The following is a 27649-nucleotide window of genomic DNA, read 5'->3' on the forward strand; positions in this document are numbered from 1 at the left end:
TAAAAGTAAAAAGATGTGATTTGGAGCATAGCCATTTTTCTCTTGGAGGTTGCTGGTTGAGGATGGTGCTCTAATGAACACCAGCACCTGAATGCCCCTTTCTCCACCAGGTGTTGGCAATGTGGACTGTACCAAGTGGGATCTTGGGATGGGGGAGCAACGAATGGGGTTTATTTTTGTATTTCATTTCTTACCAGCCATAGAAGAATTAACTCTAGCTTGAATAGGATGTTGTAAAGATATTGTGCATCTTAATGCCTCAGTAGAAAGACAGATGGATGTTACTCACATTCTTAATAGCTATAATTGTCTGCTTAATTTCCCCCCTGCTATTAGCAATGTAGTTTTGACCAGGGAGTATTTAAAGCTATTGTTTGGTTCATTTCACCTTTTGTCTGTGGGGGCTGGGAATCCCTCCTTTAAATATCCTTTGTTCAATATATTGATAAGAAAGCAGAGCTCTGAACCAAGTTCCTGAACTGTTGTGCTCATTTTGGTTCTCCAAAGAAGAACTGCTGGCTCACATCCTGATCAACAGGGTTTTTTTAATTGCTCGCCTTACCAGGAGCTGGCAGCTTCACCTGGCTCCTAATCAAACCTTGTTCATAGCCAACATGCACCATGAGGAGCGTTTAGTGAGGATGTTTCATGTCACAGTCAGACTGCAGTGCAATGACAGCACCATTACTGTATTCCAACACTTGGAAAAAGACTTCTTGTGCGCACAAAATACATGTTGAAATTGGGCATTTTCAGCGCACAATCTTACTAAATCCAACATCTTCAGAAAACGTCCGAGTTGTATTTGGTTGGAACTCAGACTGTTGTTAAATCACCACATCACATGCATATCCTTTGTTCTATATATTGATGTTAAGAAAGTTCCTGGACTGTTGTTGACTGCATTGCAAAGACAGCACCTTTACTGTATTCCAACACTTGGAAAAAAAGACTTCTTGTGCGCATTTTCACAGGTAAAATACATGTTGTGCATTTCAGGAAACATTTGAATTTGGACATTTTCAGCCCACGATCTTACTAAATCTGCAGGAAACGTCCGAGTTGTATTTGGTTGGAACCATAAACTAAAGACTTGTTAAACAACCACATCACATCATATGCACGCAGCTCTCCTGCACTGCTGCACACCTGAAGAGAAGAAGAGAGAGGTGGAGAGCGGAGTTTCATGCGTAAAATACATGTTGTGCATTTCAGGAAACATGTGAATTTGGGCATTTTCAGCGCACAATCTTACTAAATCTGCAGGAAACGTCCGAGTTGTATCTGGTTGGAACCATAAACTCATTCACATCACATGCAAGCAGCTCTCCTGCACTGTCTCCTGCACACCTGAAGAGAAGAAGAGAGGTGGAGAGCGGAGTTGTTGCACCACGTGCCCAGCTGTCAGTGCTGGCTTTGGAAAGAAGTGGTGAGGTTGTGTTTGGTGCGCACGAGTCCCTTCCACCACACGCAGGCTTATCGCGCGCAAAACCGGAGACAACACGGACTGAGTGAACGTGGAGAAACAAAGAGGAGAAAGAAATAAAGGAAGAGAGAGAACAGCGCTTTTACGCACCGAGTCTTCTTCGTGAAGGTAAATACATGTTTTCATTTGTGATTTTCTTGAGTGCGTTTTTTGTCATAGTAGTCGACATTTTGCGCAGAGAAACACAGATTGTTTCTCAGATACCACAGGATTGTTTGTTTTCATGCTTCGGATATTTTTGCTTTATGCCAGTTAAACTGAGGCTTGTTTGCACACTTAAATAGTAAATATGGCATTGCACTCATAATCAGAGTGGAAGCTTGTACTAACTTCCATTAATTCACTTTACCCACATTTCTATGTGAAGACTGGAGTTAACTGGTAGTACACACATGATGGGATACATGATGATGGAGATATAATGCACTAAAGAAAGAAGGAAAAAGTGGTGACACCCGTTTTTAGGATGAGAGGAAATGGAATATTTGTTTTTTTGGTTATGTTTTTGTCATCTAAACATAGGATATACTTCTATAAACTATAGTTGATTAAGAAATTTGCTTCATTTAGTATGTTTTCATTCAAGTATTTGTTTTATTGTTTCTTGTTTGCTTTGATTCTCCTCTTAGTCGATTAGTCGACTAACCAGTCGTTTTGGTCGTAGTCGACTAAGATTTCTTTAGTCCATTAGCCATTTTTTTTATGCTTTTTTTTTCATGTTGAATGACTTATTTCCAAGAAGCTTATGAGCACATCTCTGTTAAACACAAGATGTAAAGTGTGATTCTTTGTGGAGAAACTCTCTTTTACAGATCTGTCGATTAAATCAACTAATTGAATAGTCAACAAAATCACATGAGTGTTGAGGAAAATGTGAAAAAATATGAGAAAATTGAAGAAAATGTGAAGAAAATATGAGAAATTTGAAAGAAAAAAAAAAGCTGTTGAGAATTAAATTACTTAATGTAATAATGCGAAAGCAACAGTGGCAATACTGAGAAAAACACCCATATGGACAGAACTTGAGGTTTTAGGGTGACAGGGTTTAGTGGCTCCCACTATACATTCTTGTGTAACAACACGCTCAATGGACTATAGGATCATTATTGACTGACTGTGAGTGTTTCAGCACCACGGACAGAGATCTGAGCTCCAGCCAAACATTAAACAAACAGCTGGCTCAGATTACAGCCAACAAACACACACTGATACTACTAACTGACCAATAACTACTATTATGGATTATAGTTTGAAAGGATCTGAAAACTGCTGGCGAAGGGAGAGTAGTCACCTACATTTATTGTATTATTCATAATCGGCATGTATGATTGATGCTTTTTTGAGATTTAATGTTTATTCTGGAGGCTGCATACTTTATAATCTGACTAGTTTTATCACTTTTTCTTTCCATTTACCACTGCAGCATCATTACAAAAAGTTATCTGAAAGTAAACAATGGCAAACAAAAGGGTATAGCCCACAGGCCTACTTGGCTGACATCCACTCCTCAGTGGTGTCAGCCAAACAAATGCTGTTCTACCACACATTTAGACAGAGATGGTGTGGGCTGCAGCCAGGGATTATTTTATAGGCCGGCAGCTCACAACCTCTCCGGATGAGAGTTGTTGTTTACTTGTTGCAGTGAGACAGACATTGATGGAAAAGGTTGTCCATGTTATCTGGACTTTATATTGCAGTAGAGATATAGCTTTAATTCCAGTTTACTTCATTTTTTAAAAATCAATATCAAGGGGATCTATCCATCTATCTATCTATCTATCCATCCATCCATCCATCCATCCATTAGTTCAGACTAGGGCTCTGCGATATGGCCAAAATCTTCTATCACCATGTGGGTCATTTCATATCTCGGTTCAATAAATATATAGTCTATTTTAAGTAATCACATGGTAAAGCCTGTTTTTGTGTACTCCTGTGTGAATTACATATTTGACGAATGAAAAGCACTGACTATTTTCTCAGTTGAAGAACTTGAGTGCAAAATGATCACAATTTTAAGTGAAATTATAGAGAGAAAAAAAGAGTAAATATTGGCTTAGCCTATATCATGATAGAAAACAAATATTGAAAGAATATATACAGTAGACATTTTTATATTGTTTTGACGATATATATCGTCATATTGCCCAGCCCTAGTTCAGACTATGACTCAAAGATGGAGAAATTACACTTTGTGTTAAGGCTGCACTATTATGGCCAAAATGCTAATCATGATTATTTTGATCAATATTAAGATCACGATTATTCATTGATTTTAGCGACAACATATTTTTATTACTGTACTTTCACATTAAAATAAACAGATTTCACTTCCATGCTATGCTACATTCCTGCTAATGTGCAAATCAGGGTGGCACGATGTTGGAAAAAACTGACATTGCAATATTGTTTTTTTCTGCAATATGAAAAACTACAGGAATATTCACCCTACCCTTTTACTATAGCTACATTTAAAAGTTAAATGCATCAATCTGGTGCACTTTGAGAGAAAAATTAGCAACATTAAGAGGCTAGATAAACAATTTTATGCTCTCAATTCAATCATAAACACATTGGTTGTATAGATAATATCTATACCCAAAAGTGAAGCCAAAACATCTGGATCACCGGCTGGTGGCTCGCTGTTAGTTTAGGAAGTGCTTGATTTGATATGCAGTTTTCTATGAGAATTTTAAACATCAATATCGCAGGTGTTCATGTTCATTTACAGTATTTGTGGGAAGCCAAAATCATGATCACGATTAATATTTGATTAATTGTTCAGCCCTGCTTTGTGTAACATTTTATGTATTTTCAATTCAATCTTTCAAAAGTTTCATTTGATTAGCCACGCTATACATCCTATTTCTTGCAAAAGACTTTTATCCAGTTTTCAAAAAACAAAAAGGTTTAAAGAGGATTTAATTGAAAGTCTGTTAACCTACATGTAAACCTGCTGTTTTGGTTAATATTTGACTGATGTTGCAGGCATTACCTTCATCTTTATGCAGAATCTTATCCATGTTGTCAAACATAATACTGATTTACACCATATTCAACCCCCGGCTGCCAGTCAGTGAATGTTTGTATTTTTCATCTCTAGTGTGCGAGTCTTTCTGCAGCTTTACAGGCATACAGTCATAATGGGGCGAAGGTTCAAGCTTCCAGAGACTGCGTTACAGATGTCTTTACAGTCCCGTCCATTCATCCTGTCATTAAAATCCTACAGTCTTCCTCCATCTTCCCTCCACCCTCCCTGTGCCTTGTTAACTCAGCAACACCACCGTTCACAGTTTACCAATTTGTCACTCCTGTTGACAAGAAAAACACAGCTGTAGGCCATCATTAATAGAAATGTCTCATACACATTTTGATAAACATGAGCTTGCTCATTATACACTATGCATATACTGTACTATTGTACTAATTACTGTATAGGTCAGTTGGTGTTATGTAGTTAATTAGCCAGCTATGAAAAGCAGCTTGTTTAATGTAACTTAATGGCTATAATGTAAGATAAGAATGATTATGTTTGGTTGGTAAAACTGTAAATTGCTGTTGTTTCTGTTTAGCTTATGTCATGAAGATGTGAAGAGAATATGTATTCATTAAAAAGAAGAACGGCTTAGCGATATTACTAATGGGTACTCTTTTTATTTTCCTTTCTTAACCCTTTCTTAACTTCTCTCAGTAATATTCATATGAAGCATGCTGAACAATAAAACATATTAGTTAAGCACAGTAAATCAGCGTTCCCTGTAGCCTCAGCCCACTCTCTTGGCTGTACCTCGCTGGGTTCAGTGATCACACCACTCCGACTCAAAGGAACATCCTGATGGGAATATCTTCATAAAGTAAACACGGTGCTCTCTGGTGATCGCAGCCGAGAGAGGTGCTCAGTTTTCAAACACTTTAAAAGTGTGACAGCGATCCACTTTTTTAGTTTTAATTTAGATTGGTAACAAGTGGCTGCACAGAGACCCTGTAAGTCCTACAGGAATTTCACACTGATATAGCTGTACAGAATAGCATGTATGTAACTATTAGAGCATAGACATACACACCATTAGAGCTGCACAATTAATCCAATATTAATCGCAATCACAATTTTGACACATGATCGCCTCCAATATTGACGTTTAAAATATGTGTTATTCTCATAGAAAATGCTGCTGCATATCAAATCAAGCACTTCTTAAACTAACATCCAGCCACCAGCCGGTGATCCAGATGTTTTGGCTTCACTTTCAGGTATAGATATTATCGATACAAACAATGTGTTTATGATTAAATTAAGAGCATGAAATTGTTTATCCAGCTCTTATTGTTGCTGATTTTCCTCTCAAAGTGCACCAGATTGAAGCATTTAACTTTAAAAATGCAGCTAACAAAAGGGTAGGGTGAATATTCCTGTACTTTTTTCAGATATATAGCAGAAAAAAATATTGCAATATCAGTTTTTTTCCAACATTGTGCAGCCCTAATTTGTACATTAGCAGGAATGTGGCACAGCACGGAAATGAAAGCAGCCATCTGTTTATTTTAATGTGAAAGTGCAATAAAAATGTTGTCGCTAAAATCAATGAATAATCATGATAAATAATCGTGATATCAATATTGATCAAAATAATCGTGACAGTCATTTTGGCCATAATTGTGCAGCCCTACACACGGTCACATATTCAAACCTTCCATGACTGCATGTCATGTGTCCTGTGTATATTTTGTTCTGTAATCTTCTCTGATGTATTTCTGCCTCAGTATTTTTCTCTCCGTTTTCCTCTGTATCCCCGCTCCAGCACGTAACATGCACTGCCAAATAGGAAGCCTTGTTTTGGGACTCGCTCATCAGTCCATTCATGCTCGACTAATTCGGAGGCCTCTCTGTATAGTGTTGCCTGGTGACAGGGCCAAGTCGAGCACTTAGAAATGGGAGACTTGTTCCCACAACAAACACAGGAAAATGGATGTTAGTGCTGTGGGTCACTGTTTTTTTTGTTTTTTTGAGTCTTTGGAGTGTCAACCCTTTTAGAGATCACTACTGTGCCATTCACTTGTGTTTTATTAGATTAAATGGACCCGTCTGTCATCTTTTGTTACCAATATGTCTACGTGGAATGAAGCAGTTCAGGATAATTGTCCCTTATGTACACAAAGTTTTCCAGTGAAGATATAAGCCTCTGTTCAGCCTTCCACGTTTCATCTTTACTATTACTTATCAAAGATATTAAAATGTAAAAAACAAGCTGACTTACAAGCTATTCGTACACTTTGTGATCATGATACTGCATGAAGGAATACACAGGGGATGACAGCTCAAAGCCAAAACCATTTGCTAAAAGACATAAGGGAACTGCCTTTAGAACAGCATGAAAGGCTTGGGCTATATCCAGAGCTGTCCCATCAAATTAAGATGATCTGACATTACAGATGTACGGCGTTTTAATGCAGTCTGCTCTACAGTCTTGAGGGCAAGAGAAGAGAACACTCCCCTACATCGGGGGTCAGCTGGTTCAACTGCTTCTATGCAAATGTGTTGCAACATTTAACAGCCAGTTGACTGATTTTTGTGCCCTCAATCTCGTGATTTCGCGGCGGAGAAGAGGTGAGAATGTGACACGGAAATTTCCACTTCGTTCTCTGTCTTGACAGCTCGCACCACCACCACTTCCACCACCGCTCTCTGCTGTTTGCCAGATGATGCGTTGTAAGTCGTCTGGTTGAGAGCAGAGATTTGTGTTTTCTCGTTTTTGGTAGGCATGCCTTCAAGGGAGGGCTGAGGCATCTCCAGAATTAGACCAATGAGAAATCATTCTTGCTTGCTGGCTCCCTTCTGGAGGCCAGCGCAGTTCAAACACAATGGCTGATATATGAGGGCATATGGGAAAAAAATATCCTTTGTGATATAGTGATAACTCACACAGTCAGGGTTTCACCAGACAAAACAACAATGGCTGCTATGTTCAGATTGAGTCCTTCAAAATGAGGAACATACCGTCAGTAGCTCTGCTACTGTGTTAATGCAAAGGTTCAACATACTCTGTCCAACTGCACGATTGTTCAGTTGTTGTGTATTTTATTTGGACATGTAATATTATGTTTGTGTATTTGACAAAACAAATACTGTCTCTAGTAAACATATAATCCATTAAATATTTACCATGTGTGCTAGTTTAATATGCTAGAAAAGGGACGTGTAGCCTCTGTTAAAGCTTCAGTAGGCAACAATTTTTTGGCATCATTGGGTAAAAATTCCATAATAACCTTTCCGCATATTGTAATTCAAGTGTTCTGAGAGAAAACTAGACTTCTACACCTCCTCATGGCTCTGTTTTCAGGCTTTCAAAAAAAATCTAGCCTGTGATGGGAGACTTTAGCCAATCACAGGTCATTTCAGAGAGAGAGCATTCCTATTGGCTGTGCTCCGGCTGGTGGGCGGTGCTTGGTATTTACCCAAAAGATCTCAACATGGCTGCCGGATCACAAACTTTCTCATTTTACAGCTAAAAAGTCCACTACAAGATGATTCTGAAAACGTTTAAGGAGAGAAATAGGCATTACAGTAACAAAATATTGATTCACATTTGATCAGCGCTGCCTAGTTTGACCATTTGATCTGAGTTTGCGAGTGATCGACTCGTGGCTCTCATAGACAGCAGATGGACAGCAGACCTCAGATCAGGTCTTACTGCTTGTTTTCCTTCATTCTGTGAAATCTTGCAGATGATATTAGGAGCACCGGAGGACACAGAGGCACATGTTTTTTTTCAGATTACCTGTCTCATGCACTACTATCAGGATATAGTGACCTTTTGCTCATATTTGCTCCAATTCTACCCACTGCTGCTTTAACACTGCGTATTGCAGGATTACTGTATCGTAGTCATTTTTATAAGCCATTATTGGGTTTAGACCAGGGGTCAGCAACCTGCCGCTCTTTAACCCTTCTCCAGTGTCTTTGGCTTGGACAAAAACTTATGGAAATGAATAACTAAATTAATAATTTTTTAACATTATAATTTCATTAATCATTGTTGCAGGTCTAAAGTGATTCTTACATTCTCCAATTGTAAAAATGTGTAGCCTATAAACCGAATTTAAAAAAAATGTCAACTAAAATGTGCATCATACCATATGTACGTCTACGGCCCGACTCCTTTATCCTGAAATTTTGCCGAACCTCAATAGCGGTGGCTAGTGTTCAGTTTCCCCCGCAAAGCTAGCGATGGATTCCAAATCCAATAAAAGAAACGTCTCGGAAGAAAATAGAGAATTTAATAGTGTGTGGACAGATTTGTTTGCTTTCACGCCAACGCTGATGGCTTACCGGTACGCTTGATCTGCAGCGAGAAATTAACAAACAACAACAAAAGTAATTGAAAGACATTTCCAGAACAAGCATACTGCATTTGCTGAAAAGCCAGCAGGAGCTTCCAGCCAAACCTCCTAATATGTTTCTTCAGTGTCCTGCCTCTCATTTGCACTTCACTGCATTAGACTTAATAGGTTGTGTTATTTTGATAGTAAATGTCGCTGACCCCTGGTTTAGAGCCTTTAAAATATTCAACCGGTTTTCCTTCTTCAAAAACATAAAATTCAACATAGACGTAGTGGTAACAATGATAATGGTGGAATGGCTCTTTAAGATTAGCTTGACAGGAAGTGAGGCTTGTGAAGGCTCATTTCTATACAATGAACTGCAATATTTACAATTTATGACTTAGAAAAATATGTTGTCCTTGTCGTAATTGTTTTCCTAAGAGTGAGAATAGCAAGACAACAGGTGATACTTTTGCAACTATGATTGTTGTACAAAACAGTTAAGAAGTCACACTTGTATTCGTAATGCCACTATTGCTTTGGAAATAATGGTTGTAAAATCACCGGCCTGTCATTTATTTTATCTAGCTTTGCTTTTAACACTGGAGAACATTTTGAACAGTCAAAATACAGAAAGATCTAGCATTATTTGTACTACCGTTATGACCGGTGACACACTCCTTCTGTAATACTCCAGATGCATTAAGTGAAGACTACAGAGAGTGGCTGTAGAGGCTCTAATGTATGATGATGTTTTCAAGGTTCTTTATTACCACACGGCTAGGCTGGTGAATTTTATCTCAGTACAGAGTACACCACTCCACATACAATTACAATAATAGGCTGACTTCTGTGTATTTATCACCTGCATGGCTTTGTGGAAGGTTAAGACGTTCTGTCCTGCCTACTTGTGACCTGAGGTCTGTACTACAAAGCAGGATTTGCGATTAGCGAGGTAACTTCAGGGTTAACCCTTCAGGGTTTTCAGTCCTACGACGGTGGATCACTTCTTACCGGGGTAGAACGCCGTGGTAACTTACGCTGAACACATAACCTGCTCCGGAGCATCAACTCGTATGAAAGCACCGCCTACTGACCAATCAGAGCTCGCTGTGCAGATCGTATGATAATATTACACAAATACGAAGATGTTTAAGTCATAATCCAGGCTAAAAACAACACAGTTTAAACTGACAAATGCAGGAAGGAGAGCTGGCTGTATGCTGTGGGGGCTTACCGCTTTGAATTATGTTTTTATATTTATTTTTTTACTTGCTCTCAAGTCCGTTTCACCCCGCTGGAGACGGGGGCGCATCTGAAAGAAGGCTGAAATAGTCATACACGCCACAACTTTGTCAAAGGCCATAATGAAGTGTAATTTATTCATCCTTTACACTTCTGAAAGCTGTTTATATATCACTGCCCCATCTAGATGACTATATCTGACTTTTGAGTATTCCGTTAAATTAATAAGTCTGTTAATTTATGCATTCACATATCGGTAATTTTTTCTTTCGCCAGCTGTCTTCCCTGCATTTGGCAGCTTCAACTGTGTTAATTATGTGTTTAACTTATTCATATTTGTCTAATGTAGTTTGCTCTTGCTTTGTAAAATGTGCTGCTTTGCTTGTCTGCCTGCAAGTCTGTAGACTTGTCCATGTTTGTGATTGGTCACGTGCTGCAGAAACCACCTCGTTTATGTGAACGCGCTCATAGCCAGATTGAGAAACCCTGAGTTGATTTACCGATTTGATAACCACCGTCGTAGGACCGTTTAGTGGGATCACATTTGTTAGGGTTAGTTAAGCCAGATAACGAGAAGATATGTTGAACTCGCTTCGTAGTACAGGCCTCTGTACCGTCTGTCAGAGGAGAGATGCTGAAAACAGGTGATTTGAGAAGGTGTAAGAGAGTATGCATGATGTGTATACTGTAGGTATGTGTTGTGTTTTCCTTTTAGTTCGTCTGCTTAAACTGTACAAGCAGATCTCAGCAGGCTGATGATGGCGGGGCTGCCAGCTTCACCCCGCTGTGTCCGTGGCTTGATGACATGTCTCCTCTCTTGGACTGCTATTGTCCTCGGGCTCCTCCAGCCAGCCTTAACAACATCAACCCACAGCAACTAGCTCCCACAGTGTTAGTCGCCTGTCTACAGCAGAAGCAACAGAGGGACTGCACTCACAGCCACGCTCTTACAGCCACAGTAGCTGGGTCAATAAGCATGCCAAACAGAGCTGCGACACTGACAAACCCTTGACGGAGACAAACTTAAATTATGGTGTCAGTTGTTTTGCTGTTCTCATCCACTGTTCATACTTAACCTATGAAAAGTAATGCACTGTAATTCATATATGACCCACGTAATCGTGATGCAGGATGTGCAGGGCTGCTGCTAAGGAAGTGAGGTGACGTATGCAGTAAAGAGTGACAAAGTCCGTGTCGGGAGGAGGCGAGGGTGGATGGACGGGTCAAACAAGTGCAGGACTTTCCCCCAGAAGACCACTGTTTGTGACGCACTAAACCAAAAGTCAACGTTAACTTATTTTACCTTTTATTACATAACTTACATACTTAATAAACGCCACCAACGTAAGTTACGTAACAACAATCATTGTTATTTCATGTAAAAAAACATACATATTTTAACTCAAACAATGATCTTTTACTAAACCTAACCAAGTAGTTTTGTCACCTAAACAACAGGTTCTGCATTGCAGAAACACTGATCACTCGTGTTGCTGGACATTCGTAGGAGAACGCACAAAAAATGAGAAATAACTTTTCGTAAGATATCATACAATGATGACATTATGTGCTTTATATCACAGTCACAGGCCATATTCAGCTAATTCAGCTTTTTATATTTAAACTAACTAATTTTATTAAGTTAGACGACGGTGAGGGAAAAAATGAATCATCATGTTGTCCTTAGTGTTTACCGCAGCCATTCATCTGTTAAAACTTTTGTCCCACCAGTTTGTGATAAAGCATTTATCTTTGCAATTGTTTAACCATCAATGACAAAGAAAGATCAGTAAATTCAGAATCGTTTGGAGCATTGCTGTGTTATATAGTTGGTATGTCTTAAAAGACTACTGCCGCGTCAGTGGGCAACCTCCGGGTCTGAAAAGTGACGCCAATGCTGAAGTGCCTTACACTTGCATTCTTTCTAATAGCCAGCAGGGGGCGACTCCTCTGGTTGCAAAAAGAAGTCTGATTGTATAGAAAGAAGTCTATGAGAAAATGAGCCTACTTCTCTCTTGATTTATTACCTCAGTAAACATTGTAACATGAGTTTATGCTCTGCCTTCTTTTAACCGATCACAGATCTGATTCGTCCTGGAGGTCTGTGTTTCAATGTATAGTATTCTACAACAGTGGAGACATCTGTGTTACTCTTTGCCTGGCCACTGGATTTCCAATTGTACTCTGAAAATGTGGTATTTTTGGCAGTGATCTGTATTAAATTAAGGTTGACAGGAGGTTAGGTGAATGTTAACAAAGTAGACAGAAGAGGAATGCCCTACTTTTGGTGATGACGTGCCCTTTACTATAGCAGTTACTTGATGCCAGCATGGCCTCTGGACCCCTAGTGGCTTTTTTCAGTATCATATTAATGGTTGAACATTTCCTTTTAGTCAAATCCTTTTTTTTTTTTTTACATTTTTACATTTTGGATATTATAGGTCTTCTGTAGAGATCCATAAGAATAGTTTTGAAGTTTTAACTTGATTAATATAGTTTTTGTTTAGGGAGGAGGTTCAAACGGGTTTAAAGGAAATGCTGACGTCTTTGTAGGAGAGAGGATGTTTTGTGTATCCCTCTGCAGGCAGAGAGGGACCACAAAGCACAGCGGCTTTGAACATCTAATGAGAAACATTTCTCAATAATAATAAAAAAATAACACCTTTTTTCTCAACCGAGATCAGTCACCATTTATAATCCCTTAGAGACCAGAAGAATGAGTAGAATTATTAGTATTCATGAAGGATTGAATACGATGACACTGTGTGTGTATCTCTGTGTGTAGTCTGACGGTGGGGCGTCTCATCCTGAAACTTCACCTGCCTGTTTTGTGTCTTCATGGAAAGTAAGTCTTATTTTTATCTCTCATTATCTCCGCCAGGCATAAGCGTGTATCTGCCTGTCCGTCCACGGCTAATCTTACTCCTGGACCCATCGATCAAATATTCTTTGTACTCATTTATGACTGTGTGCTCAAGAACCTCTCGTGGTTGTGGTGATTCACACATTTTGAAAAAACTATTTTTATTGACTGTTTTATACCATCATCGTCTGCTGACTCCTCACTCCTCTCCAGTCGCCGTTCGCATCAAATTCAAAACCCTTTTGCTTGCTTACAAAACAGCAACAAAAAAAGTTCCTGAAAGATATTTATTAACAATTTACTGCTGAAATAAATTACACTTTGGTTAATAGTATATTTCACTCAAACTGCAACAAGTGCCTCTAGCTCTTTTTCTAAGCAGTTTGCTTGTGTTGCTGAAAAATAAGCAAATGTTCAAATGTGGATTTCTGGTGTTAGTGAAACTAAACTAAGCTACCTAGGGGACCATAACTCAGCAATGCCTGTACATACTTCAAGGTAAAAGTCATTATCTTCACTGGATTGCTTTTATTGTGAAACGGTCCTTCAGGAGCTCCTTGTTAGCGTGGCGCATTGTTCTCAAAATAGACCAACTTCTCTGGCTGAACACTATGTGTCGGGCTGCTATAGATTTAGATATACAGGGAAAATCTGGTTTTGATTTATTTCTACCTGTCTGGGTAAAATCTCAGTCTGTGTAGTGTCCTAATTTTTTTGCAAGTGGTATAGTTGGGTATGTGTGTCGCTTTTATTTCTCAGGTTTCATTCTGTCATGACCCGTTCTTTCTTTAACCATGTGAATAGTGTGTCGAAACCTTTTGGCAACAATAATCAGTATTTGTCACAGAATATCAGCTGTATGTCACAACAAAATAACTCAAATCAAATCGCAGTGTTACATAAATAACAAGGATGATCAGTGTGGCTATTTATAAGCATAGTCAATATCATAACAAAAGCCATGTCTATTATAGGTGCTTGAAAGGTACCACCAGCCTAAATAGCTCCTCTTCGTTCTCCTTCAGTAATGATACCCTGTTTGTGGAAGCCCATATTTAGGTGCAATCAACACTTCACTGTGCTTTTTGTGCTGTACAACTAAAAACAGCCCTCTGGGCGAGCGCAGTGATGTAAAAAAGGTGGCGAGCCTGCGTCTCGTCCTCAAGTTGTAGCTTGATGCTAAATGACTGAAAATAGAGCCATGGACATTATAAATGAATGGCCACTGATTGCACCACTGGTAAAAAAATAGCTGAAGTTTAATTTCCTTTCTCATTAATCTGAGTCCTTTGTGCTTTAGTGAACTCTTTGATTGCTTAGACATGCATAACTGCTTCCAATCACCATCAGTCCAGTCTCAAGAGACACTTATTTATAGCTAGAAATAGTCAAGATTAGAGTTTGTGTTTCTTTTTTTTACACTTCCATTTCCTTTGTTTGAAATTGATAATCACATGAATTTAAACGGGTATATGAACAGACCAAGGCATATTTAACCTTCCTTTAACCTTGTTAAATTACGTTTCTAAGCTACCTGAGCATGACAATAGCCTTTATCCAGACCATGCATGATTTATGACTACAGTCACACAGCCAAGAGATGTTATTCCCAGGTTATCTGAATAAGATGAGTATTAATAACTGAAAGCAGCAGTGGGAAGAATTGGAGCAAATATGATTTAATGTCACTATATCCTGACAGTAGTGCATGAGACAGGTAATCTGCAAAAAAATTATGCCCCTCTGTGCATTTTACAGCTAAACGGTACACTACAAGATGTTTCTGAAAACATTTGAGGAGAGAAATAGGCATTACAGTAACAGAATATTGATTCATATTTGATCAGCACTGCCTAGTTTGACCGTTTGATCGGAGTTCGCGAGCGATCAACAGCTGCCGCCGTTGAATGAACAGCCAATAGGAATGCTCTCTCTCTCTCTGAAATGACCTGTGATTGGCCAAAGCTTCCCGTAACGGGCGCAGCCCAATGATGCCAAAAATATCCTGCCTACTGCAGGTTTAAAGCATGCCTGATCGTGCCTGTGTGCACCTAGATTATATCTTCACATGTGAAGCAAGAAAAGGTTTTCCAATTTTTTAAATTCAAACTTCTGAAACAAGGGTTTTACATAACAGGGACAAAACACATAAACACCTGCATAGGAAGAAAAGAAATGGATAAAAGATAAAAAATAAATAAATAACAGAACAGGCTGTGTGCATGTGTAGAGCATACAAATCGTATTAATAGTGTGTGTTGCATTGAGAAAAACAGGATTTATTACCCTTTGTATCTAAGAAGTGGGGCAACTGGCTTTACATCCATTAGCGAGATGAGGTCTAGAGTGCCAGCAGAGAATATATACATTGAACACAATTTAACCATATGGATAAAATTAGGTGATTCATTTGTCTTGTTTGTATGATATCCCATTGTTTTTATAGAGTATATATTTGCATGGTTTAATGTACAGTAAGAGATGCAGTTATAGTGTATGAGATGCAGGAATTATAAACATCTTTACTACCAGTGTCTCCTCTCTGCTGAAAGCATGTAATGCGTTGAAACATTAGTGACTGCGTCTTCTTAAAAGCTCTATTTATAAGCATAAGTGCCACACCTCATCCCTTCTACATCTAACTGTTCTGTCTTTTTAGACACTGGTTCTACACAGCAAGCTGACAGATGTGTGGAGATCTCCCCGCTCTATTACTGAGGCTTTACATCCAGTCGTGATACATGGGAAGAAAAAAAAAATGGCATGAATCTCATAAAAACTTCAGAATCCTTTTGACATATTCACTCCATCTTTCCAGCCTCCCAGTGGGTGCTCAATATGGCAACCCACTGAGAACTCATTATGTAAAATCAATTCCTTTCGACACGTATCCTATGCCAAGCTCCCCCAGCACTCCAGCTTCCGGCAAATGTGGGCATCAGTATAGCACACGAACAGATCCATCGCTTTGTGTGATGAGCGCAACACATTCATACGCTGACACATACTGTACACCATCTGCAACGCTGCTTCTGCATCGCTGGATGTAACGGAGCGGAAGTGGATTCGTATGAGATCGGAGTTGTGTGTGATTATAACAGAAAGTGTGGGAAAAGCAGTCTTACAATTCTCTTTTGAGCATTATTATCAGAGTTATGAGTTATACGGCAGTATTCTTGGCTGCAGGCAGCGGGAGGGCAGTCAAATGAGAAACTTTACATAATGTTTTTTCCTAAAACATGTCCCACTAAGCCTTCGGCCCTGCACAATGTGGCTATTCAAATTCTAATGAGAGATTTGGAGGAGAGGGGATCTTTCCCAGATTTCTTTTTCAGCTAAGAGGAAGAAAGTCCTTTGTTAAGGCGATCTATTATTATATTCCCAGTTATTACTTTCCATTCATTTCCAACTCATCTCTGACTAGAGTCAGCTGTGGGAGATATCCATTATAAACTTGAATTAATATGAAATAATAAAGCTCAGAACTTTACCCAGACTGTCCCACCACCCAGCAACCCCCAATGCATTAATCATTATCAATAAGTTATATTGTTTTTCAGATATTAGATGACAGTTTCACAGTTTTTTAAAGAAAAGTGTAACTCAGTGGAGTCAATTTCTTTCTTTTTGCCTTTATTTTAGGGGACGGCATGTACAAGCAGTGTCCTCAAAAGCAAAGATCAAACAATTTTTTTTGAAATGGTTGTTTTCCTGAATGTTTTTTTCATGTATTTCCTCCATGCTCTTTCCTCAGGGACGGTTTGATGTTTTGTGATAACTTGCTCCCCCTTTACTTTGGGGAACTTGGTGAAGATGCTTTTCTTTCTTTCTCTCTCCCAGCTCCCCTTTCTGCCGGCGGCGCCCCCCCTCCTGTTGAGGCTGTGGTATGAGCCTATGTGGCAGGAAGGCGCTGACTTTGGTGAGCAGCGTGTTCGCTGTTTGCGCCCTGGGACTGTTGGGGATCGCCGTGAGCACCGACTACTGGCTCTACCTGGAGGAGGGCGTCATCCTTCCCCTCAACCAGAGCACCGAGGTACGCATGTCCCTCCACTCTGGCCTCTGGAGGGTTTGCTTCTTGGCTGGTGAGTCAGTCTGAAGTCTGAAACATAAAGATGAAGTATTTAAAAACATTTTAGATGCACACTATAAGATTTCTGATGACGTAAGCTCCACAATCAGCCTTGCCATTTAGTTCCAAACACAAACACAGGATCTCATCGAAGGACAAAATACAAAATGAAGGTCCAGATTCTCCAAGATTCTTGTGCAAGGAAAGATTGCACATATCAGTTTGTCACTAAGAAATGTATGGAAAGGAATTTCTGGCACAAACAAACCAAACACACTTATGGATAACATAATTCTTGCAAGATAAGCTAGCCATTCTGCATGAAAACATTGCATGTAAAATCCTTAAAGGGAGATTTGTCAGGTATTTAATACTCAACATGGGAGTGGGAAAATATGCTTACTTTATGCAAATGTATGTATGTATATATTTATTATTGTAAATCAATTAACAACACAAAACAATGACAAATATTGTCCAGAAACCCTCACAGGTACTGCATTTAGCATGAAAAAAATGCTCAGATCATAACATGGCAAACTGCAGCCCAACAGGCAACAACAGCTGTCAGTGTGCTGACTTGACTGTGACTTGCCCCAAACTGCATGTGATTATCATGAAGTGGGCATGTCTGTAAAGGGGAGACTCGTGGGTACCCATAGAACCTATTTTCATTCACATAAATTATCTTGAGGACAGAGGTCAAGGGACCCCTTTGACAGTTTTTCTTCGCCAAAATTTAGCGCACGTTTGGAGCGTTATTTAACCTCCTTCGCAAGCTAGCATGACATGGTTGGTACCACTGGATTCCTTTGGTTTAGTTTAGGTTTAGTTTCATATGATACCAGTATCTTCACTCTAGCTTTTAAACTGAGCCCGCTACAACCTCAGAAAGATTGATTGCGTTAAAGAAATTAGTGGCGTTAAAACAAATTTGCGTTATTGTCTCGTTACTTTGACAGCCCTAATGGAAAGATATTGTGTAGTGTATATATAGTTTAGATTAACATTAACCATGACAGGTCTGTCCTGCACAAAGCTTTGGTGAATCTGGGCCTCAATGTCTAGTTTTCAATGTAATTTGCGTTGCACATGCACAGTCACGTGTGTTTCTTTCCTCTTTCTTTCCTACTCTTTAACCACTAGATGGCTGCAAGTATAGAAGACTGGCTGTTGCTTAGTGAACACTTGAGCATGAATCTTTTAACTTTGCCTTAACCTCTGTGCAGCGGTAGGACCGGTACATTTCCTTTCATGTTTCATTTCAACACTCTATTCTGATTCTCAGGTGCATCCTCGAAAGTGTCAAGTATATTTGTATTCCAGTTTTTTCTTAGATGTCTTTCCTCCTGACTTACCCAGTGGCTGACTTCTGTTCTGTGGTGCCAAAGGCACCTTGGATTGATTGACTGCTTTCTCTTTTTCCTTCTTTTTGACCTGCATCTCAAAAACAAGTTTTAGATACAGCTAGGAAAGCTTTCCACAGTGCATGATTTAACTCCTTTTTTTGCCTTTCAAAATGTTGTTCCTCCCCAGCTCCGACGTCACAGAGGCATGCGTGGAGGTCTTGATTGGAAAAGAAACCCTAACTGTTAGATTTTATTCTTTTCTTAAAGACACAACCCTCCAGACACGTGTTGCCCCAGAGTAAACCAGGTATCAACTTTTGCTCTTACCCTCTGCACCCTGTGGCGATGGAAACAGTTAACTGAATCAACATGCTGTCTTACTCTTGTTGGATTTGACTGTACATGCTGTCTGTTCTCATTTATTACAAACAATTATATTTTTAATGTTTGTTTTGCCTTTTAAAAAGTTGGACGTGATAAATGGAAAAAAGCTTTTGTTTTGCAAATATGCCTAATTTATCCTGTAATATTATTCAGTTTACTGTTAAATTGGGTAACACTTAATTTTACAGGTCCGCAAATTTCATGGTAATTAGGTGATAATTAGCAAGTAACCTATTTGAAATTTCTTTGGAATTACTGCCAAATTACCCCAATATTTACCTAAAAATGTATTGAAGATTGCTTTATTATAAACATTATTTAATAATTATATTCCGCTATTTCCCAATAGCTGGTAATTTATTTAATACATTACAAGGAAAAGAATAGAGAAGTTAATTGATATGCTTTATTTCCATGTCTGCTGATAAATAGATAATAATTAGCAAACAACTTATTTGAAATGTCTTAAAAAAAACTCCCTGATTCATTACATCAGCTACCAGGATACATTTGTGTAGATAATAAGTCACACAATGGTGAGATTTGTGTCTGATCAGAAGTGTCTTCTATTAGTTTTGGTTTTCCACCTCCGATGAAGAGCAGCGCACAGCCGCTTCTCAAGCCTAAGGGCCTTATTTTAACCATCATATGCTATTTTAGCATATAGTTATTAAATAATGTTTATAATAAAGTAATTTTTGATACATTTTTATTTAAATATTGGGGTTATTTGGCAGTAATTCCAAAGAAATTTCTAATAGGTTACTTGCTAATTATCACCTATTTAACATGAAATTTGCAGACCTGTTAAATGAAGTGTTGAATTGTTCCATTAACCCCCGTTTCCACAACTGACCTGCTCTGTCCTGTTTCAGGGTTAATCATTCAGTCAGGCAATCCAGTTGTGATTAGGCCCCAGATGTTTTCCTTCCACCACGTAGCAGGCCCATCGCTGCAGTATAAGTGGACTAATGGTCCAGCGTGTGTTTTCGGGGCGATTGAGTGGCCTTATTGCCCACTTAACTGCTCTGATTTGACCCAGAAACAATTACTGCACACTACCACAGTGTGTTGTTATGCTAGAGAACGTGAACAAGGTTGCACGGTGTTTTAGTTGGTATCGACGTTGGCTTGAGTTCATTGGGTGTTTGTTTGTCTGTTAGCGGTTCATGTAGAGGATCTCTACAGGCAGCACTGACTGTCTGTCATTACGTGACTGTTGTAAATCATGTTCAATATAGGGCACTGGGCTGCTTATGTATATGTAGACTACAAGGCTTGTAGCAGGACTAGTTGTGAGAGTAGCCATGGCATATGAGAGTAAATAAGTTGAAATCAGCTTGTTTTTTTTATTTTTAGCATTACCTATACCATTCTTGGAAATTAAAGTATTTCTTCTTTGTCATTTTTCTAAGCATAATTCCTCTAGCTTTGCAGTAGCTGCCTGACAGCATTATTGAAATCACATGTGCATAAATCTGAATGTATTTTCATCTATTTCACTATATATATTTTTTTCAACACAAATTACAACTCTCCACGTGAGAGGTCATACAAAGAAGAAGAATTATAATTATACATTGCTCATAAACAATCTGTCATATTATACACATTTACAGTTCACAGAAGAGTGTATTGCCTTACCAACAGTCTTACCAACAGAAAAAAAAGTAATGATTAAATAAAATAAATAATAATATTAAAAATATTTAAAATTAAAATTAAAATAAATGAATAATAAATCTGCAGAGTGTCTGTCTGAATTCTGTTTCTATAATCAAATGGTATACATATTTGTTAATGTTTCTGGTCTGGCAATTAAAGTAATTTATAAAAGGCGACCATATTTTGTAGAACTTACCCTCCTTTCTTTTATTAATTAATTAATTTGTCTTGTATTAACTTTATTTTCTCTAAATTTAAATGCATCATCATCTATTTCACTATAAATGTTTTTTTATTGCAAGTTTGCAATAGCAGTTTTACTGGAGTCCTTCAAGACTGACTTACTGAAAATGAGACATTAAGTTTGCTACATGAAGCATAATCAATATTATCTGTAATAGTCATTATTTCCCTCTGTTGCAGTTACATTTGACTGGACTAAGAATTACAGTTGTCATTCTTTAGAGGAAAATAATAATGAAAAAACATCAGCTTTACAGTTGTGCTACAACCGAAAGCTCAACAAGCGTGACTGCTAATAAGCCTTCCACACCTTTAAGTGATGTTTTAATAACCCGAGGGAGGGAAACCCCGGGGAACCAGAGAGACCTTCCATTACACGACATAATGGCTGGTTGGAACTGTGAGGGTTTCCATCTAGTGACATTAGATGCTGACTTAATGCCAAAAGCAAAAGTGAAATAAAACGCAAGACTGGGGGAGATAATTGACAGGCTGTACATCTCTGTTACGCACTCCCTGATGGATGTTTTATTTCTACTCTTTCAGTCCTCATTCATCTACATTCATCATGATGCATTCAGAGCATCTCTTGATTTAATTTTCAGGGTTTCTGACAGGACGTTGTTTAGCCGATGTGGTGAACCACCCAGATTTCGACCTATCTTATCTCATGATTGATTTATAGTTACTAAGTGATGGCTTAAACAAACAATAGCCACACTCATTAAATATATATTTACTGTGTGAAACAGTCCCTCTGCTCTTTTCCCTAAAGGTCAATGTTTTATTCAATGCAACTGCATTACCTTTTGTGCTATTTACAGAGAGTGAGGAAGGTCTTTCAGGCGAGGTGGCCAGCCTCCAGTATAAAACACAGTGAGAAACCTTGAATATTACTGTAAGGAGTGCTAATTGTACCAGGAACAGGGTTACAATTTGAAAAGCACTTGACAATCACACCCTTAAACAATCAAATAACAACTGCTTAATAAATCAAAACTGACCAAACTCTCTTCAAGTCTTCTTAAATCAACCAAGATCCTCCAGAACTTGACAAATTGGCAACAGTTACATATTTTACTCTATATATATTCTATCACAGCCAGACACCGCCATCAGGCCTGTACCAGTATACAGCATTAGTACTGTATGTACTGTAATCAATGCCCCATTATAATGCTTAATAGTAGTATTTAAGGTTTAGTGTATATAGTTATATTTTAGGTCTGACCTGAACCGAACCCTCAGTATGCATTATTCTAGTATGCATTATCAACATATAACACGCATCATGTGTAATAACATATGCTGAACCACAAAATCTCACCTAATGCAACACCTCATGGTGTGTGGGGTTAATGAGGTGTTGAGAAAGACATCAGTTGCAAGAGTGTGTGTATGTGTGTCAGTGTGTTTTGGTGCTAGACTTTGTACTGTAGTTGTCAAAGTGATAAAGGGAAAGGTGCTAAAATCTAACGCTGGGTGTTCCTCGCACAAAATACTGACAGCAGAAAATGTGTATAGTACGAAACAATCCGTTGATTCCATGTTCACTTGCATTTTGAGGCTGTTTTTAAGGAATTCAACAGCTTCACAGAGGAAATAAGCTGAAATTGTATCGCACAAAGTTTACTCATGCCTGCACATGAAAATGAATCCTGTGTAGTAACTGAAAACGTGACTTTTGTGGTGTACAGTCATAACATTTTGCCAGGATAGGTATTATCATCATGCAAAGTATATGACGTCTATATTCTGCCAGTGTATTGTACATGCTTCTGTGTTTGCCTTTTGTTTGTCACAGTGGGTGAATTAACAGGTGTGCAAAGTGCTCAAGATTTATGTGAAATGTTATTGAAATGTTTCGTTCCCTGTCCTTTGTTCCAGGTGAAGAGAAAGGCCGGTGTTTTACCATAGAGTATGTGATGCCCACTAGCGTCCAGTTGACCTCTGAGTCCACTGTTAGTGTCCTGAGTAAGTAGCTGTTCACACTCCACTACCATATGACCTACCTGTGCTTCAGTTTGGTGAAACTGTTCAGTTCATCAGTGTTTAGTTTGAAATGTTTTGCTATGAACCAAAATGGCAACTAGGTACACAGTGGTTGGCACAAACAGAGCTCCACCGGTGGGCAACCTCTGGGGTCTGAAAAGTGAAGCCAATGCTGAAGTGCCTTAAACTTGCATTCTTTCTAACAGCCAGCAGGGGGCGACTCCTCTGGTTGCAAAAAGAAGTCTGATTGTATAGAAGTCTATGAGAAAATGAGCCTACTTCTCACTTGATTTATTACCTCAGTAAACATTGTAAACATGAGTTTATGGTCTCAATCACTAGTTTCAAGTCCTCTTCAATGCAGCATGATGTTCACTTAGGAAATTATTTATTTTTTCTGTCAGTAAGACTGTTAGTAAGGGACACTCTTCTGTGAACTGTAAATTTACGTTATATGACAGATTGTTTATTACCAATGTATAATTATAATTATTGTACTTTGTATGACCTCTCATGTGGAGAGTTGTTTTGCAAGTTTCAATTGTTAAAAGCAAAATGAAAAGTGTTGAAAAAAAAGTATATTTTCAGGCGCACTGGTAAAATTGAGTTAACATCTTATATGTATTGGTTGTAACTCTTTATCAGACAACATGAATCCAAAAAGACTCACTTTCACTTTTCATTCTATTAAGAGTTCATGTGGTGTTTGATATCTACGGTAGATTGGCAAGTTTTCCACACAATCAAAACTTTCCCCAACTAATTAAATAACCAGTTTCATTAAGGTTATGGCCTTGAACATCTGGTCCACTTAGCTGGATGGGGTAACATTTTGTGTAATGGAGAACACAATGGGGGTCTGGAAAGAAACATCAAAGACTCGCTTTTCTTCTGGGAGATACTGTACCATTTGCTCACAGTAGGGAGGTCCAGCTTCATCTTGATAGAAATAAGGAACTATGTCCTCAACCCATGAGCTGCTGCTAAGACCAGCCTCAGTGGAAAACTTCATAAGAGAAAACTTTGCATTATAACAAAATAGTTACAATAATCAGCACACCTCAAATCAAATTCACTGAAAGTTTATTCAGTCCCAAAACAAACTGATGAGTTTTTCTTGTCTTCTTCCAGAGATGATCCGCTCTGCCACGCCCTTCCCTCTGGTCAGCCTCTTCTTCATGTTCATTGGTTTTGTGCTCAGTAACATCGGCCACATCCGACCCCATCGCACCATCCTGGCCTTTGTTTCTGGAATCTTCTTCATCCTGTCAGGTACTTGTTTCAAATCAATAAATCAACAAGCACTTACGTATGTGTGAGAAAGCGAACTTGTGCGGAAATGAAGGGCAAAGGGATTTTTAAGAACCATAGTTGTCATGTTAGAGAGATGGTTTGAGGCTATTCTGTGCCACTGAGGTTTAAGAACAGAGCACAGTGAAGTATACTGTTATTGTTCTAGTCAAATCTGTAATAGTTTATGGCAACAACAGTGATGCCAAACATATACTATCGATATGTTTCTGTAAATTCAATCTCCCTTTCTATTCATAGTCATTAGAGTTTTTCTGTCTTTGTTTCTCTCTCTCTGCCTCCCTCAGGTCTGTCTCTGGTGGTCGGTCTGGTGTTGTACATCTCCAACATTAATGATGAAATGTTGAACAGAACCAAAACTAATGATGCCTACTTCACCTACAAGTATGGCTGGTCATTTGCGTTTGCTGCCATCTCCTTCCTGCTCACTGAGGTAACTTCACTAAAACAAGTGTGGATAACATAACCTTGTATCTTGCATAGCTGGGTTTCACAAGCATGCATCAAAACTAGTCCTCTAAATCTTTCTTAACTAAAGAAAACATGTAAGCCATGGGTCTGTTTCTGCTTGATACCCGGATGTATATAACATTGAGACAGATTTTCTCAAATAAGAGTCCAGGCTTGAAGAATTTAAAGGAACAGTGTTTAGGATTTAGCAACATCTAGTGGTGAGGTTGCAGATTTCAACCAATTTAAACCTCTCCCGTGTTCCAAGCGTGTAGGAAAACTACGGAGTTACGGTGCTGCAGCTCCTCAAGACCAACCAAGGTTTCCCGTGTCTTGTTTCCCGGCAGCTGAGTGGAGTAAGGGGGGTTAACTCCGGAACGAGTAACGCTATCGACTCCGGCCCGAGCAGGAAAAGTAAACAGTGTTTGGTTTATCCGTTCTGGGCTACTGTAGAAACATGGCGGTCGGCTCCGTCAAGAGCACCCGCGCCCTATGTAGATCTAAACGGCTCATTCTAAGGTAACGAAAACACAATGGTTCTTATTTTCAGGTAATTATACACTAAAGAACTAAAGAAAACATACTTATTAATATTATATTCCATTTCTGCAAATAGATCCCCCTAAATGTTACACACTGTTCCTTTAATTAAAACGTGTCTGTCGAGGTGCCTTTAGTATTTTATTCCTATGTTGTCTGTGAAAGTTCATGTTTTGTATTATCAATTTGCTTTTGCTCACTTGCTGGTTTACATCTCATCTGTTGCTTCATGATTTACAGAACACTTTAGGTATTCAACAGATGTTCTTATTTATCCTTAAATTAGGAGCTAAAGACGCCTAAAATCAGCCGTCTTTGAGTGAGAAATATAGTCTGTAATGCATCAATGCATCACACGGTTTTCGGTTGGATCATTTTTTAAACTTAGCCTACTCTTGCTTGTTTCTCAACATTACAAAAGCTTTTAAGAACAGGGATAAAGAAAAAAAACCTCTCCAAAACGATACAGCACATACACACATGCACGCCGGCATAAACACAATTTACCTGAGCCATGATTCAAGTGTTCACTTTAGGGGGTTGATTTTTGCTGATGTTTAAAGGGGAAAATTATTAATCATTAAATAAGTACATAGTTCTCTAATCTGCAATTATTTATTTTATGCAATTCATGAAATGATTAATTTCAATTGTGGAAAATGCTGGTGACCTGAAGTTTTACACGTGTCTGTGAAAAGAATGTGTTTTACAAAGTAAACTTTGTGTCTCCCTCCCCCAGGCGGCAGGTGTCATGTCAGTGTACCTGTTCATGAAGCGCTACACAGCGGAGGAAATGTACCGGCCCCATCAGGGCTTCTACCGGCCTCGCCTCAGCAACTGCTCCGACTACTCCGGCCAGTTCCTCCATCCAGACGCCTGGACCAACGGACGTGGTCGCAGTGCCTCCTCCACCCTTTCTGAGGCCTCCGTCCAGATGAACTCCTCCAACTACCCTGCTCTCCTCAAGTGTCCCGAGTATGAACAAATGTCCTCCTCGCCTTGCTGAGGCAGAGGATGAATCGTTGTGTGAGCACCAAAGGGGGCATTTTTATCGATCTGGATTTTGGAGTAAAATTGTCCGATAATTTGATATTATCCAGCTTGAATGGCTCCCCTCTTCAGGTGTCCTGACTGTGACCTGATTCTCTCTACCCTCCCTACTGCCGATTTCTTTTATTTGCTACACTTTTTGCTTCTGTGGGGAGCAAAACGTAAGTTGAGGGTTAGCCAGTTCACTTAATTCTCAGCTCAGTCTAGTTTCAAGGAGAGAGTGGGAGGAAATAGTTTGATCAGGTTTTATCTGCTTTTTCCTCTATTTTGTAGTGATAGGTGACTTGCAACCTGCTGAACTAGCAAAGGTAGGGTGAAGTCGTATGAAAGGAGTAATTTGAGTAGCCTCAACCTGCAGTGAGCAAGTTTACTATTTGCTTGTAGTACTGCCACAATCCTGAGAGCTTTCTGACAGGATTACACACTGCACATCTGCAGCGTTTAGAGATGGATAGGCAACTATGTGCAATGGATGCAGAGTCTGCAGGTTCTCACAACACTGCAGCACGTGCTTTCAGCCAGAGAGTGCAGGGAAATAATTCATCTTAGACGGTCGTTCAAGAAACATTTCCTCCATTTGATCATAAGATCATTGCACAAATTGTGCAGACGTTTGATTTATGATATGGTTCAAATCAAATTGTTGAAGCTCTTTTCTTCTAGAAAGTGCACATGTGCACTGGTTGTTTCAGTATAGTGTGCACAAGCAAGTTTCACTCGTATTCTCAGCTGTCACTCCTCAGTTAGTTTGTTGTATTATGCTGTTCTCAGACACATCGCAGCTGTTTCAGACACGTTCATGTGAAGTCACATGCTAGAGCTCAGCTTATGATGCACATGATGAATGTGAATTTCAACCATTCAAATAGATCATTTCAATTGACATGCCGTTTTATAAACAGCCTCTGTTTGACTAGGGTTACTAGGTGATTTGTTTCACACTGACTTTCAGTTAACAGCCAGAAGTACTTATTTTCCTCCTTTAGGTCATTTGCATAGGAGCCATTCATTGTTATGTAGCTACAGGTGTTTTCCGAAACTTTTAAAGTAACTGAAGGGTGGAAGGCGTCGCTTTTTATGTATTTACATACATTATATGTGGTTGAATAACACCGTGTAAAATTCTTCATTTGGAAGCTTGTATTCATCAGTCCCTTTCAGCAGTTTTAAGTAGTGACACCAAAGGAAAGGTTTGCGTTATAGTCTTTTTTAAAGGCCTAATTCTGAATATATTAATGGTTATATAAACTTTGAGTGTATTATTGTGTATTCTTGTAAAGTAAAGGAAACAGCCAAAACAAAACAAAAATGCTTTACAGCAATACAGGACTGCTTTACATCAGTGTTTCAAACACTACAGATAAATAAACCTTTTTATATTCTCAGATTCCTGTATACAATGGTCTTCTTAAAACGTATATTTAACCAAAGTTTAAAAAGAAAACAAACAGTACAGGGGCAACACTGTTTGTGTTGATCAGATTAGTTATAAAAACATTTTTTTAGTATACATTTAAATAAAAACAGGAGGCCAAAGGAGAGAATTTGTGTGGTTTTGATGGAGAATGTGAATGGAGAGTCAGGTGGTATTAAAGATTATTCTGGTATGGATCCATTATGAATGTAAGATGTGCTGAAGGAAACACTGCTAAATGAGATTTTTTTTTGCATAAAGTAAAATA

The 27649-nt window shown here is 38.8% G+C and overlaps 1 protein-coding gene across 2 annotated transcripts; it reads left to right on the forward strand.

The window, feature by feature from the left end:
* The first annotated feature begins 408 nt into the window (after positions 1–408).
* LOC141764935 (voltage-dependent calcium channel gamma-5 subunit-like) lies at positions 409–27649 on the forward strand. 2 transcript variants are annotated; one of them, XM_074630636.1, is made up of 6 exons: positions 409–1594; positions 16755–16996; positions 22512–22598; positions 23748–23888; positions 24215–24360; positions 25657–27649. In XM_074630636.1, exons 2-6 carry the CDS (start codon positions 16801–16803, stop codon positions 25921–25923), a joined length of 837 nt encoding a protein of 278 aa, XP_074486737.1. In that variant the 5' UTR covers positions 409–1594; positions 16755–16800; the 3' UTR covers positions 25924–27649. The 2 variants fall into 2 exon arrangements, with proteins under 2 accessions (XP_074486737.1, XP_074486738.1); XM_074630637.1 differs by having other exon boundaries at positions 16755–16947.

Source organism: Sebastes fasciatus, chromosome 3 (assembly GCF_043250625.1).
Source record: "Sebastes fasciatus isolate fSebFas1 chromosome 3, fSebFas1.pri, whole genome shotgun sequence".
NCBI classification, from domain to species: Eukaryota; Metazoa; Chordata; class Actinopteri; order Perciformes; family Sebastidae; genus Sebastes; species Sebastes fasciatus.